At 30.5% G+C, this 16,959-nt stretch overlaps 1 protein-coding gene across 1 annotated transcript; it reads right to left on the bottom strand.

Annotated features, from left to right (window-relative positions):
• Window positions 1–9,574: 9,574 nt before the first annotated feature.
• Window positions 9,575–11,002, bottom strand: LOC117927166 (transcription factor MYB41-like). The gene is made up of 3 exons (XM_034846587.1): window positions 10,763–11,002; window positions 10,533–10,662; window positions 9,575–10,437 (listed from the first exon to the last, which is right to left on the bottom strand). Exons 1-3 carry the CDS (start codon window positions 10,893–10,895, stop codon window positions 9,696–9,698), a joined length of 1,005 nt encoding a protein of 334 aa, XP_034702478.1. The 5' UTR covers window positions 10,896–11,002; the 3' UTR covers window positions 9,575–9,695.
• Window positions 11,003–16,959: the final 5,957 nt, after the last annotated feature.

The raw sequence follows: 16,959 nt of genomic DNA, 5'->3' as shown, positions 1-16,959 counted from the left end.
ACAATAATTGAAAATATGGAAAATCTTTTGAAAAGCTTAATATTATAAGTAAGAATAAGTTGAGAAAATTATTTTTATATTTGAATAGAAAATAATTAAAAACAATTCTTAAAAAAATTATTTTAAAATATATTTTCAAACATATTTTCGAACAAATCCTAATTATTTTTATAATTAAGATTTATTCTTACTCATGGTGGCATTCTCTATACAAATTTGATTTTAGATTATTGAAAAAATTAAGATGTGACGTTTCACATCATATATAAATAAAAGTTTATAATATTGTATAAGTACGAGTCATTTTTAATCATGTATATTTGTTTTAAAGTCTCGAAAGTTCAATAAAATTAGAATGGATAATATTTATAAAATTGAGAATGAATTATTATAAATAATGTATCGATCTTTAATTCAACAGTAGAGTTTGAATTTTTAACTAAAGTTTATTCTTGAAAATAATTAAAAAATATTATCGGTCTCATAAATATTGGCACAAAATCACACTGCAGATTCGCTTGTACTAAATAGATTTCACAAGGATGAAGGTGGCTCACAGCTTCTTTCAATGCACAAAATAAGGGCAATTCTTACTATTTTTCTCCATTCCACTAGGTGAGTAGCTCGTGAAACAACAGGCTCCCTAACCCTAAGTATATATACACACACTTCACCCACTGCCCTTACTATTCTAAGGAGGAAAAAGCTACATCCGCTGTCCTAATTTTCCACTCCCATGGTCCCTACCCGGCACGGTCTCTTTCCCTCCTTTCCATTATTCAAACCTACAATCAAAATACCACCCTTATATGAATGTCTTTTTCTACTCATAATTCCATGACTAAGTTTATCTTTCGTTTCAAGATTTCACCAAACTTTTGAAATCATAGTAGTTTTCAATTTTTGTCCTTTCAAATTATTAATTGGAAAATAATTGTGAATATTATATTTATAACATGTTTTCAATTTTTTATTTTTGAAATATGATTACAAAAATAAAAATAAAGGTATGAGGTTGTTTAATAACAGTTTTCGGGAATAATTTTTTATTTTTTAAAACAAAGAAAACGTTTGCTAATCAAAATACTGTTTTTTATTTTCTGTTCTCAAAAACAAAAAATAAAGTGTTTTAAGAGAATATTTTTTAATTTTTTTTACTTATTTTTTTAGAGTTGTTTTTAAAAATAATTATGTAAACATGTATAATCTAGACATCAAAAATTATTTTTAAGACTTATTAAAAATATTTGTAAGTTCATAAATAGATTTATGTTTTACAAAATATTAAAAAATATATATTTTAAATTATTTTTAGAACTATTTTAAAAAATAGTTATCAAAGAGATCATAATTTCTTTTAATTTTCAACTTCAATGAAAACAAATTTTAAAGCCAAAAATAATGATATCACGATTGGTTATCTTAGTAATAAACATAAAAAAGGTAAAAAATACTAAAAAATGATGAAACATTATAATGTTATATATGCATAAATTAACTTAAAAGTATCAAACATATTTAAAAATATAAAAATAGTTATAAAGAATTAAATTAATTTTATGGGTTTTTATTTATTTAGATGAGGTTTTGTTGGTTTTTCTATTTTCATTTTCACCCCCGCCAAAAAGTAATTAAAGAAAGAAGGAAATATATAAAATAAAAAAAATAAAAAAATTGGAGAAAAAGAAAATTGAGAATGAGAATGGCCTGGGAGGAGAGGGCATCTAAAAGATTTGACAAAAATAAATAAATAAATAAATAAAAATATATATATATATATAAAAAAAATGGAAGCAAAAAAAATTGAGAACAAAATAGATAATGGCCTTGGGGGAGGAGAGGGCATCTAAAAGTTTTGACATTTCTCAGTGAAAACTCATGCGGGCGGCCGTATCTGTATGACTGAAGCGAGTGGTTAGGTACCTCTTCTCAGACAACGCTCCCTCCGTGACAGCCTTTTCTTTTTTTTATAGATAATTTAAACAAATCATCCAACTACTATATATATATATATATATAATATTTATTTATTTTTGAAAGATCGAAAGCACATTGGTCTTTGGATCTCCAACCCACATGAGCATAAGGAATGGGTCACTCCCTCGCTGTTCTACCCTGCCAAATACTCAAAACGGTGTCGTTTCAATGTACCCAGCCAATCCGAAAAGTTTACTTTTCTTTTTCAATCTGAATTTTGCTTTTTCTTAAAGATTTTTTTTTTTACTGTTTAAAAGGGCACATTTTTTATTTACAATAAAGTGCTTTTGAAGAGTTTTGGGAATTCTCAACCTTTTATCCCTTAAAGCTATACATTTTGGACCCCTTGAAAAGTGTTTTTTTTTTTTTTTTTCCTTTTGCTTTATAATTATTTAAAAAAAAAGTAGTTTCAAATGGAATTTAGAAATTATGAATTTAGTGAAAATTTAAAAATTGTTCATCAAAAATATTATTTTAATATAAATTTTAAAATCATATTTTGAAACTATAGTTTTAATTTTTACAAAATTCATATTTTTTAAAATGTATTGTCATTATGCAAAAAAAAAAAAAAAAAAAAAATTAAATAATGGTTTTAAAAAAGACCTCTATATTTTATTAACTTAAATTAATATATTGAATAAATTAAAAGTGCTTGTATAATGATTTTAAAAAATATTTTTAACCGCGTTCAGAATTTTAAAAGCTATGCCAAGCATTACATTTTTTAACTAATATAAATTTAGGAAGAAATTGATTGTTGAAAGAATCACATCAAAAACGGTGCCGTTTAGCAATCACTAACCGAAGAATCAGCCCCATTTTCAAAGTAGTCTTCATGCTCCCCACTCCACAGTCCCTATAATATGACATGACATGACACATGTTTTGCTAACGCAAGCAAGCAAGCTCCCATCACCATTCTTTTGATTTGAAAGTCGTTCAAAACGGTGTCGTTTAACAATAATCAAATTTCTTTATTATATTCGAAAGGACAAAAGATGACACACACCCAAGTAGGTACAGCATCACACAATCACCACAACAGATAGAAAACTACAAAAAAAAAAAAAAAAAAAAAGGAAAAAAATTGGAAAAAACGGAAGAGGGGTTTTTCAATGGTGTTTGGTTGGGTACCATGATACAAGTTGCCACCAATCAAACGCCACCACGTGGTCACAAAATAGTGCTATTTCTTTATTCTTGGGGTATTTTTTAATTTAAATTCTAGAATTATTTTTTAATATTTGAAATATTTTTTTCCTTAAGTCTAAAGTCAGGTAGCATATAGAATCATTAAAAAAGAATAAGAGTCTAAGGACAAACCATGAAGCGCCAATCAAGCAGAAAATTATTCCACCAAAAAGCTCACAGTCCCCACAAAAAAATATATATATATTTTTTTCTGATATCTTTTTCTGGGTTGGAAAAAGAAAAAGGCTGTAGCTTTTCATGATCCATATTTTTATGGTAGAGAGATGAGTATATTTTATGAAGGATTAGGTTTAGGTTTGGAGAAGTGGGGAGAGGTGAGTGGGGTTTTGGTAAATGAGCTTGGAAAGTGCAGAGAAAAAAAGGTGTCATCATGGTGTTCGGTTACCCACAGGAGTTGACGACCCCCAAACACGCCTTCCAAACCAGGCCACCATGGCGGTGACTTTGGTTTCTTTTCAGTTTTCACACATTTCGGCTGCAAAAAGCCTGTCACTTGTTTGGTTTCAACTTCTATTTTATTTCCCAAAAATTTTTAGTCACTTTTTGAAGATGGAGATCACTTAATGAAACTTTTGTTTTCTTATGTGAACAAATATCATTTTATTTTTGAAGGGTTGTTTTATTTACTGATCTAGTTTTTTTTTTTTTTTTTTTTTTTTTTTTTTTTTATGTTTATTTTAAATGACAAGGAAAAGAGGGATGGAAGTGGGTTGGTGGTGGTGGTGACCATGGGATAACTTCGTTGGTAGGTAAAGAACTTTGATATGGTGGTGGTGGTGGTGGTGGTGGTGGAGGTGGTTGTTGTGTCAAAGGAGTGGAGCGGTGGCGCAAGGTGTGAGTGAGTTCTTGAAATTTGTATGGATTCATGGCCTCAAAAAAGAGTTGTAAGTGTTTATTGGTTTATACTTTTTTATGATTTTACTTGATTAATTAATTAAAGGGAAAATTTGATTTACCCGAGCAAAATATAAATATACCCAAACATATTTATCTTCGAAACGGGTAAAAATAAGTACCGTAAAAAATCCAAAACCAACCATGAAAAAAAATAAAATAAATAAAAAATCATGAATTTGAGTCATATAATTGTCACCTTGCACCAAAACCTTCAAAGAAAAGACAAAACCTTTGTAAATTTACAAAAATCTACATGATATATATAACAAGTATAAATCTTATAAATTTAAATTTTTTAAAAAATTTATATTTTAAAATTAATATATACATCAATTCCTAGAACGATGAGGGACAAGTTGAGCTCCCTAATTAAGATCCTTTTTATACCTTTTCCACATATTTTTAAATAAAAAAGTTTATTTGATTAAAAAAAGATTATCTTATTTGATGACAATAATCAATGAATACCAAAAAATTGCTTATTTCATTTGACTTATTTGTAATAGGTTGAGGTTTCAATAAGGTAATTTTTGGGACAATTTATTTCTAAATTAATAAGTAAATAATTTTATCATTATATAGAAGTAATTTTTTTTTTCCTTTTAAGCCAAAATGAAATCCAACAGGCTATTCCAAAAATCCTTGATTAGGGCCCCCATAACAATTTTTGGTGATGGGTCATTTACAACTCTCATAGTGCTCAATGGGCCCAAAAAAAAATTCTAGAAAACCCATCAAAATGCCACATTGGTGATGGCATGTGTTGATTGAAAGGAAACATTATTCTAATGCCCATATAGTCAAGGCCCTAAGATAAAAGTGGTTCAAAGATCACATGAACCATCAATGACCACCCAATTTTACCTGCCCCCATTGACATTCCTTCAAACATTTACAAGGTAACAAAAGTCAAGAGCAATAACATTATTGGTTCATTTTCATCATGATAATATGATTATATATAGTGGGCCAATACTCCAAACATAACCTAATCTTTTCCAAATTAGTGTCACAAAATTTGATGCAAAAGAACATAGATTTTTCTTTTGCTAAAAGGGAGATAAGAAGAAGATAAAAGAAGAAACAATGTGATGCTGATGGTGAATGTGCTGCCTTTTCATAAAGCCATCCTCTTTACTAACTTTGACAACTATCAACAATCTCAAAAGCAAAATAAATTCAAAATCATTAGAATGAAGTGGGCAAGAAAGTTGGGGTGATGGAATGCCATGAAGTTGGTAACTTTTCAAAGCAAACCACAATTATACAAAGCTGCTTTTCATTATATTTGTTTATAAATAAGTATACAATATCAACCACTTCAATGTGCTATCAAATGACTCAACTCCACCATTGAAAAACACATGCATTGGCACTCTTGGTGGCTTCCAAGGATGGGGTAGGTGATGAATTCTTCCTATTAAGATATGGATTTGTTGGGCTTTTTTCTTTTTTGTTACATTATCATACATAAAGCTTTTTGAGGATCTTGGTGCCTTTTCAATCCAGTGATCATTTGCTCCAGTGTAGTATCTATCCAGTACTAAACAAAAAGGTTTGAGCAATAAATAATTACAAGCAACATTATCACTATATATAAAGAATCAATAAGTGGATGCCCCATCAATTATACTTGATCTAAAGTCAAGGTTTCATTAATAAGAAGTATGAAGCCAAGCAGGCTCAAGAAAGGGCCGTGACCCCAGCAGAAAACAAAAGTAGAAGAGTGAAATCAGCACCAGTTGGCCACAATGGCCTTTGGGGAAAAGCTCAACGGCAAGCTACCACAATCACTTTAGTTGGTCTGTTGGGTTCTTTCATAAGTTCATAGATCATTTTCTTCACATCAACTGTTATACTTCACACACATATATTAGATGATTTGCTCTTTATAAGTATTATAACGTTATAACTTAAAAGATTTGGAATGTCATATTTATGTTTCCATATATATAGATATAACATTCTCGTTGTTATGGTCTGTGATGACCTTGTTGTTTTTGGTTCGATCTTAAGAGCTTTAAGACATGTTTATATATACTAAATGAGAAAGGATACGACACATCAAATAATACCACTATGTGACAAGTGACAACTTGAATATTACGTTTAGGCATGCCATTTTCATGTCATTGAAGAGGTACTTATTGAACTTTTTATCTCTAATTCTCTATCACTGAAAATGAACAGTAAAATTTAGGTTGTTAGATGAGGATACAAACAATCACAAAGTTAGGAAATGAATCGAGGGAGGGCAAAATATAAAAATATATTTTGAAGGAGGCATACATGAATGAAATAAATCATGTGGTGTACAAATCTTTGCATGCTTGTGTACAAAGATTTCTTCTAGTTTTATATATGTTAGATGTGTACCACACACCTCAAAACCAAAATCTATATATAGCAAAGTGTAAAACCAAAATATTGTTGGAAGATTGCCAAAACCCACCTTTTTTTTTGGTTGATAGGCAGATTGTCAAAACCCACTTTGCCTAGCTTGTCCCACATTTCCTGGGAATAGGAAGAAAGTGGCTTGTTTTACTTTGCACTACCTTCAATATGTTGGTGGCTTGTGAAGAGGCCCAACCCACTCGTGGGATTTTGAATATGCCCCAATTGGATCCACTTTTTGTTGGGGACAAATGACATTTAGTCTTAATTAAGACATGTGAGAATAGTATTTCTTCACAATAATGACAACATAATGAGAAAAAGGCAATAGTAATCCAATCCTATGTAATTAAAATGACACTAAATATAAATATACCAAGAAAAAAACCTTTATAAAGGAGGGGATAACTCATGAAGAAAATTTATTTTATATATTTTGATAAAAATGGGAGTACAAATTCTCGCTAATTTATTCACCCTTGAAAACAAATGAAACATATATCAACGAAGAACCTTTAAGTTACAAAAGCTTTTTCAAAAGGCTAATGAACAAACCTTTATGTTCTTTCTTGAATTCAAGGATGATACTTGAGAAAATTAATCCTTATTTTTTTTTTCTCTTTTTTCTCTCCCACCATTTATCTTATTCATTTTTTCAATAATTACAAAAGAAATGCTAAACACCGCTTATATTTGACTTAAAAAAAAACCCAAGACAATAACCCAACATAGACTTAAGAAACTCTTTATAGGTTGGATTAATCTAATTCCAGTGATGGAGTCAGGGAGTGTTTAGGGGGGCAAATGCCCTTCATGAAATTTTGCGAAAAAGTATTATTGGTAGTAGGAATTGAACCATAGTCTTCAATTTTCAAGATACTAACTACCTTTTCATCAAATTGCTCAAGAAGTTTGATATTGTTTTATCCCTTTTGAATAAGTTCCTTTTAATGTCCCCTTCAACCACTTTCTTGGCTTCGCCCATATCTAATCCAATGCTTTTTGCTCCTCTTCATCGAGGGCAAAACCATATTTAAGAACAGTTTTTCTAACATATACGATTTTTTCTTACATATATTATTGCTTCAAAAGGTTAAAGTGTGTATATAATTAAAAAGTTTGAAAAAGAAAAGGAATAAAGGAAGCCAAACCCAATTCTGAAACCTCAATCAACATAGATTTGATTGGTATATATGGATATGGGGAAACTTGACAAAAAGTAAAGGGAGGAGGGGGTGTGTTTACAAACTAAAATCGGTGTCCGTATTCCAAATTTGAAAGGATAGGTGAATGTGAAACCAAAGGTAAGGCGTAAGGGAAGAGAATAATGAATTGAAACTGATGACCCTGAAGAAACAAATAGAAAAAGTGCATGCAGCCCATAAAAGGCCAGCAATAATGAGAGGACCTGGAGAAAAGTCAGCATAGTAGACAAGCTGTATGATGATTAAAAGTCCCTTGCATTTTTCTTCTAATCATTTGCATTTAACACGCAATGATAGAATTAGTTGAGAATTAAATTCATTTTTGTGTGGACCAAATTAATGCAAGTAATCAATCTCCACCATCATTGAAGATGATAAGGCTTTTGTCTCCTGCTATTTCCTTTTCAATGAATGATTAGGTCCCACAATGTAATTTCACGTAGAAGTTGCAGCATGTGGGTCTTATCCAAGCAGAAATAATTGCATCAAAACAGGCTAATCTTCAGAAAATGGAAGTCATGCATTTAAGTCTACAAATCCGCCCAGAGCGTGGAAAATATGGAAAATTTGGCGTGTTTATCCGACGAAGCCCCGACGGATGGGAAAGAGTCAAAAACTACGTCTTTGTGCCCAAAATAAGCCAAAAGTAAAAAAAATAAAAATAAAAAAGTATAATGTAACAGCTACCATTCCCACCTAGCTTCCACAAGCATTGAGGCTTTTTTGCATGTTCATTTGTTTGTGTGGTTTTTTTTTTTTTGAAAAGTGTATATTCATGTACTCGTTTAGAAATATATGTGATATGAAAACTTTTTTTTTCTTCACATTTTTAATAATATAATAGGATATTAGAATATTTATTGTTTTATATTCTTTAAAATTAAAAATAATACAAAATATTAGGACAGTTTGGTACTATATATTTTTTAAAACAACTTTTTGTTCTTTAAAAAAGAAAAGAAAAGAAAACACGTTTAATATTCAAAAACTAGAAAATTATTTTGAATTCTTAAAAATAGAAAATAAAGTATTTTTAAAAATATCTTTTAATTCTTTTAAATTATTTTAAAAACTAATTGTACAATAAGAAAAATAATTAAAAATAGAATGTTATAGATAAAAGTTATTTTTAAAATATATTAAAAATATGAAAAACAAGTTAAAAACATTTTAGATCCTGATAAACATTTGTTCTATAAAGCATCAATGAATATTTTCCAAAAACTAATTTAAAAACCGGTTTTTTAATACTATTTTTAAAAATAGTTACAAATAGGCTTTAACTTTTAATGATACATGCATTACCTTTAATTTGAAAGTGTATGAAATAAGTTTAGGTTTTATTTTATTTTACTTTATTTTATTATTTTATTATTTTCAAAAGTACATATCAACAGTTCTTTTTTTTTTTCAAATTCTTTTTAAAATATAACCGACACATTTCCTTTTTTTTTTTTTTTTTTGACCTTTTCCGTGACGATTGTTGCAACCTGCAAGGAAAAAAAAAAAGCCTGCATGCTAAGACAATACTACACTTTTTGGGCTTTGTACGTTGGTAGGTGAACTTTTGAAAAAAGTGCATGTCCTTTTTCCTGTTCAAGGATAAGTGCAATGAGCTGTTGAAAACTAGTCCGGAAAAGGCGATTGCTTGGCCTTGTGGTTTAAGAAGAATGGAAGAAGAAGAAGAAGAAGCCTATTTTCCATGTAATGGATAAACATTATTGATTTCATAAGAGAAAAATTTATGATTTAAATTTCACTTAGAAATATATTGTGAAATTAGATTTAATTCTATCATATTTAATAGGAAGAAGAACTCATACAACTCGATCGATTTCACACCAAGAAAATAGGATACTGTTATTTCAACACGACTAAGAAAAGAATTACACAAGAAGTTCAAGTTATCCACATGATAGGATCAACTAAATAAACCAAACACAAAAACATGATAATACCAATAAGACATTGATTCCAATATACTTTCTCTTAAATTCTAGGCATTATTTACATGAATTCACTGATGTTAAAACTCTCGGGAATCTCAAACTTCAACATGCTGCTGCAGTAGCTTTCCCTCTCATCTTCATTGCCGGTGTTGATGAAGGTGGACGATGAATTCAATTGAGTAGGGCTTGATATCGGAGTTGATATAACCGAGTCAAAGCCGAAACCCTGGTTATTGTTGTAGTAAAGATCGTTGTTTTGATTCTCAAGTGATTGGAAAGTCGAGGTTTCGGATGGATTGATGAAGCCATAGTTTGGTAAGGAAGCAAGGCTTTCATCAAAATTTGAGGGTGTGAAATTTTGGTAGCTGGGGTTTGCCAAATTTGATGGAAGCCCTTCTGTATTGGCCTGCATGGCTGCAGCTTCTTGAGTTGGAGTGGCGTGGAACTGATTGGACTGCAATGGCGGGGTGTTGATTTGGTTCTGAACTTGGGAATTCCAAATTTGAGGATTTTGTGGAAAATGTGGATTTTCATGTTTCAATGACAAAAGGGTGGAAGCAAGTCTCAGCAGTTCTGGATTTACCAGAGTTTGGATTCCAAGCAAGTTCGAAAAATTGAGTTGGGATGAACTGCATACAGATGAGCTGAGAAGAGATGATATGTCCAGAAGATCAAGTCGAGGACTATGTGTTACCGGATCGATTCCCATTCGTAGAAGCCTCTTTCTTATATGGGTGTTCCAGTAATTCTTGATTTCGTTGTCGGTCCTTCCGGGCAAGCGAGCTGCAATTGCTGACCACCTGAGGATGATCGATAAAAAGACCTAGAAGATTAGAATTTATCAAGATAACCAAAAAGAGAAAATACAAGAAAATTCTGAAAAAAGGGATCTTACTTGTTTCCAAGAATACTGTGTAATTGAATTATTGTCTCCTCTTCTTCAAATGAGAATCTTCCTCTCTTTATATCAGGTCTCAAGTAATTAGTCCATCGAAGACGGCAACTCTTCCCACATCTTTGTAGCCCTATGAAAATAAGAAGAAAAAGAAAAATGATAAGAATTCCTCACCATGGATTGAAAATTTAACTTTGTTGTAGAAGTATATAGAGATATAGTTAAAGTACCAGCATTCTTTGGAAGAGTTCTCCAGTTGCCAGGGCCATGCAGCTGGATATAATGGCTGAGCTTATCATCTTCCTCAGGGGTCCATGGACCTTTCTTGAGTCCATTTTTATCACAGCAAGGTGCTCTCCCCATTGGCTATGGCGGTGATGGTGTTTGTTTCCTGGGAAACTAATGGAAAAAAAGAAAGGATGGAGCTGATCGAGGAGGGAAGTTACAAGTTATTCAAGGAAGAAAAGGGTTTGCAGCAGAAGTGAATTTGTAGGTCCAAATAAGAAGAAGACCTTGGTATATATAGTTGAGAAGGAGAGATTGAAGTCAATGTAAGGCGCCGACCTTATTGCAAGTCCCTCTCTTTCACAATGGTGACTGTGTGAAGGGAGATGGCTATCTCAGAGTGGAATATGATTGAAGAAAAATGACAAGTAAGCATGGATTTGAACTTTTTAATTTTAACATGTCCTAGCCAGATTGATTGGACGGTAGGGTAGATAGGTGCTTTATGGCCTTGAGAAAGAAAATGTTTTTGTCTGTTTCTTTGTTTAAAATTGTATTAATTTTCTCTTCTTTGGACTTGGAAATGAATGAATGAGGACAATCCAGGAAGCTTCCAAGCTAGATTACGTTTGGCTGTCATCAGCATGGTTCTAGTCTAAGGATTTTCCAGTTCATATTATGCTGTAAGGAAAGAAATGGAAATGTCAAAATGAGTGTTCTGAAAGTAATGGGGAAAATCATTAGAAAAAGAAAAATATAAAATCCCAAATTTATTTCTCTACCATTTTGAAAATATATAAACTTTTAAATGATTTTTATTGCATAAAATGATGTATGTTTTATCCGGTAATTGTTTTCAAGTTCCAGAACACAAAAAAATAAAAAATAAAGATAAAAAATAGAAAAATACAAGTTTGGCAACCAAATTTTTGTTCTTAAAATAAAAAAGCGGAAGGATCTCATCTCATAATTATCCATGATTGTTCATGTCTCTAGCATGACCATTTGATGAAATGTGGAGGGAAGTGGGGTAAATGACCGATATTACTGAAAGGATTCATCTTTGGCTAATAGGTACTGTAATTGGTATTCCTGTGATCAGTTTAATAGGCATTTTCTTTTATGGTTCATATTTCGGATTGGGTTCATCCATGTAGTAATCGGATGAATTGAGTTGTCGACATGAAAACGTAAAAACTCAATGGGACCCACGCCCTTCTTTAGCCAAGTTTGTTTGATTCGAGAGGGAAGGTCCCGTTGAGTTCTTAATAATCATAAGATTTAATATTTTTTATTGTTTTCATTTATTTTCTCAAGGTTCTTTTAAAAAATAATTATATAAATACGAAGAATAATTAAAAATAAAGTACAAGATATAAAATTTATTTTTAAAATATATTTAAAAACATTAAAATATTTTAAATTATCAAATAAACCTTTATTTTATAAAATATTATAAAATAGTTCTTAAAAACTATTTTTTAAATCTGTTTTGAAAAATAATTATCAAATAAGTCCATAGTTTTTTTAAATTATTTTTTTATCATTACCAACAAAATGACAAAAGTTTTAAAATGTACAAATTCCTCTATGCCAATTTTTTCATTCCAATAAATAAAAAGAGAGAAAAATTCTCATATCTTAATTACAAATAATTTTTTCTCCAACCCATTTTCAACCTTCCTATAATGGTTAAAAGGGATATACATACATATACGCAGCATAAGCAAATTTTCTATTAAAAAAAACATGGTATTCCATCCCCTTTACAGGTGTATCCGTACAAAAGGTCAAGCCCTACACATCACACCACCTACCAAAAACCATTCCACAGGAGTCTAGCCACCTTGCATGTAAGCTCGTAGGACATGTGTCCTCCACCTCACAAGTCAAACGCCCTTCTCCCTCCCTCTCTCTCTCTCTCTCTCTCTCCATTCACAGGAGTCTAGCCACCTTGCATATACACTCATAGGACATGTGTCCTCCACCTCACAAGTCAAACAAACCCCACCCCCCCTCTCTCTCTCTCTCTCTCTCTCTCTCCCCTCAATAATCTGAGTATTAGAAGCTTAGAATCACTTTAATCACATGAATCTCAACAGTGCCTTGATTACTTGGACAGTTTTCCATGAACAACAACTGTACAAATGGCCACTTATCCACCATAACAAGTAAGGTTTTGAACATTTTATGAGAAATTCTAAGTATTGAAAGTCATCGAAAATCAGGTGTTTGTTTCATCCACCATCTATCTAACTTTCCCAGGCTTTGGTCAAATACTATTATATTCATTTCCAATCTATAGAGATTCGCATGCTCTTCAAGGGTCAAAACCCAGGTTGCAGCCTCTGAAGTTAGACTTTAGAGAACTGTTTGTTTTAAACTAACTTGAATGATACTCCTAAAGAAAGATGCTAAAATATTGCTAGTTTTCCTTCCAAAGAAAATTATGTCTTGAGGATAGAACCTTTCTAATAACTTTTATCAGTAGTAGAAAAAGTAAAAGTAAGTTAGACTAAAGGATACTTCGGTAGTTTTAAAATTTTAATTAAATAAAAATATTCTTTCGATATTATATTTGAGGATTAAAATTCTTTTAATTAAACAAGTCTATCGTAATGGTTTTTTTTAATATTAATATCGGTCTTTGCTAATCCTTATCAAATGTATTTAATTAATCTTTTGTCTCCCTGTTTGTTGTCCAAAAGACATCACATTTTTTCTGTAATTTTAATTTTTAATTAGGGTTTAAAAATGGAAGAATACAATAAGCTTGGTAATGCATGCACCGTCTTGAAATCCATACCTTAATTGAGTTGAATGTCATCACAAGCCTTCGTCATCGAAAGGAGATTATCCTTTAGGGTTCATAACCATAATTAATATACACGATTTGCTTACATAATATGCTAGTTGGTGAAATTATTTATCCTAAATCTAGGGTTTGCTTGTGCATGGTCTATCTTGAATAGCCATCCACGTCTTCTAAGTTGACTATATATATATATATATATATATATATATATATTATTTTTTATGGTAGCTAGTTATATGAATGTTGTTAAATTATAGTTGCACGGTTGCCACTGCTGCAACAACCAATTTGAATATTAATAGCCTCTTATGTGTTCATATATTTCCTGGTCTATAACTGATACGAGATCCAAGTATGTGGTGGACAAAGTGTAGCCACCAGTATTCAAAGTATAGCCATTAGGACAAAGTGTTTGTTCCTAATGTTATAATAAGCATATCTTTAATTAATATTTGTTTTCTTATGGATGATAAAAAAGAAAGCCTAGCTCATGGCTTAAACATTTTCTTATGGATAAGAAAAAATAAAAAAATAAACCTAGCTCATCACTTTCATTAAGATTATGATAGACTATTAGACACGTAGTTTATGGCCATGCACATATGTTTACACGTCAATGATAATGTTGGGTGTACATGTTGGTCACCAAGCTGCAAACATTTTTAGATTGATCAACATTTATTAATTAAGTTTTGGCTTTAGAAATGATGTACACATATTTTCTTACATCATTTCCATTATTATATAAGATATGATTAATTTATCTCTTGCCCCCTTATTTGGTTTCAAGACATCACATTTGATCTATAATGTTATTTTTTTTAGGGTTCATGAACTTTAGCAATGACGACGCAGACACATAAATAAAGTAATTAAATTAGAGAATGCATGCATCGTTGAGCTTCATATCTAATTGAGTTGAAAGCCGACACAAGCATTCTTGTCAAATTGAGATTATCCTTTAGGGTTCATAATCTCAACTAATATACAAGATTTTTGCTTACATGATATGCTGATTGGGGTAATTATTTGTCCTAAATCTATTGTTTGCTTGTGCATGGTTTACCCTAAATAGGCGTCCACGTCCTCAAAGTTGACTAAAAAATACATTATGTTTTTGTGGTAGTTATTGAATGCTATTAACTTATTGTTGCATGGCTGCTAATGCTGCAACAACCAATTTGAATATTACTAGCCTCTTAGGTCTTCCCATATTTTGTGGTTTATGACTGATACGAGATCAAAGTACGTGGTACGTAATGTATGTATGACCATTATTCTTTAATTCCATACACTGAATCCAAATAAGGTCTAATCTAGATTCTTAATGTACAATCAGTCATTCCATGAACATTTTATTATAGAAAAAAAAAAAACCCTAAATCGTGTCTAGCATTGGGATTATGCATATTTCATGTAAACATTACACGTTGTGGAGGTCAATGGTCTACGTGTCTCGTGTCATTGTTTTGCATGCAGGTCGACAGTGAAATATAAGGAGAGAAAGATAACCCTAGGGTTGGGGTGATTATAATTCACATTAATCCTAGTTTAGTTAATAATTGAAAAAATGAAGGGATGGTGATTAATTCTAAGGATAACAACGAGATGGATTAGGGAGGATCGCCTCTATCCCAATCCAATGTCGTTTATTTAAAATAGTTTTCATTCGTATCCCATTTAAAAAATTAAACAAGATGGGGTGGGACACGTATGTGAATTTTCCATATCCATCCCCCTTGTTAGTTTATTAATTTATTTTTTGAAAATTTTAAAATAGTTTTTAAAACTTAATTTTTTATATAATGGGGACGGTGGGGTAGAATAAGACAATATCTATATTTGCCCTGAACCCACGCGGAGTATTAAAAAAAAATCCAAACTCATCTAAAATCAATATATTTAAATTTCAAACTCATCCTATTAAGGGTAGGGTGAGGATGAGGTGGGTATCCTAAAAAATCCACCTCATGGTTATCCCTAACTAATTCTTAAGAACTTTTAATGTAAGAAATGAACTATTTATGTGTTCTAATATAAAGGAGTTGGGTTTGGGCATGTCAAACGGACAAATTAATTGGATCGGGAACAAGCAGGCCCAGTACAAGTTGTAGCTAACTTGATGGATTTTTGCATGGAAAGTAACTTAGTTATAGTTGGGACCAAACTTGATTCAATTATGTTTTAGTGAGACTAATATAAATTCGTAGGTTGGAATAGTAGAGGTATCAAAATTCGTAGCTTGTGTTTTGTATGTGAAATAGAAGTGAGAAAAAAAGAAAAAAAAAAAGAAATGCAAGACCTTGAGAGAAGCCCAATAAGCGTGGGCTGCCAGCCCAGTCAGAATTAATATGTTGTGCTTTGGGCCCATTTGAGAATTTTGTAGGCCAAACTCATGGGCCTTTCATTTTGTCTAGTGTGAGCCTCTACAATGAAATGGGCTTGGCCCCAAATGCTGAAAGGGAAGCCTGCTCTAACCCTAATGCAGGGACCATGGGCTACACTTGGTCCCCAACAAATATAATAAAAATAGATTTTTAAGTTTTTTTCAATTATATATATTTAATTCAATCATACAATGCAGTTTCAAGTTGCATAAAATCAATTTTAATTTATATATATATATATATATACATATTATGAATAACTACCTATATCTAGTTGAAGAATTATTCTTAAATTTGTTGTTTTTCTTTTTTAAATTTGAGCATGTGCATACTTACTCAACCTTAGACTAGTTTATATCTAGGAAGTATTTTATAAAACTTAATACTTAATGATTTAAGTTGACTTTAAGTTAAATTATACTTAAGTTATTGATTTAAAACTTATTACTTAATTTTTATTTTAAGTATTAAGATTTTTTGACAAAATTAACTTAAAATTTATTCCACAACATCACATTGACATCTTTATCTTCATAAATTATAATTAGGGTAGCAATAGAGATAGTGGAAATAATTAGGGCAAATGACAATAAAAAGGTAAAATAAAAATATAAACTTAAAAATAAGTTAATTATTTTTATTTATTACTTAAAATTATTTTTACTTTAAGTCATGCTATTAAGTTATTTTATTAAACATACTTAATTTATTTAATAACTTAAATTAAGTTATTAAATCACTATAAGTTATTAAATTGATTTATTAAACACTCACTTAAAATCCGTTTAGTAGTAATTTTAAGAAGCACTTCTAATAATTTTAATACTTAAAAATTTGTATCTTTCAAGTAAAAAAGCAAAATTTAAGAATAATTATATAAGAGTTTTTGTATTTTATATAAACTCATTTTTTCTATTTTTATAACAAAAATATGTAATATATCCAAATAATACTTTAAATTATTTTTATTTTTATTTTCAAAAATAGAAAATAATTCTCA

Source organism: Vitis riparia, chromosome 12 (assembly GCF_004353265.1).
Source record: "Vitis riparia cultivar Riparia Gloire de Montpellier isolate 1030 chromosome 12, EGFV_Vit.rip_1.0, whole genome shotgun sequence".
Taxonomy (NCBI): Eukaryota; Viridiplantae; Streptophyta; class Magnoliopsida; order Vitales; family Vitaceae; genus Vitis; species Vitis riparia.
This window is presented reverse-complemented; position numbering and strand designations above follow the sequence as displayed.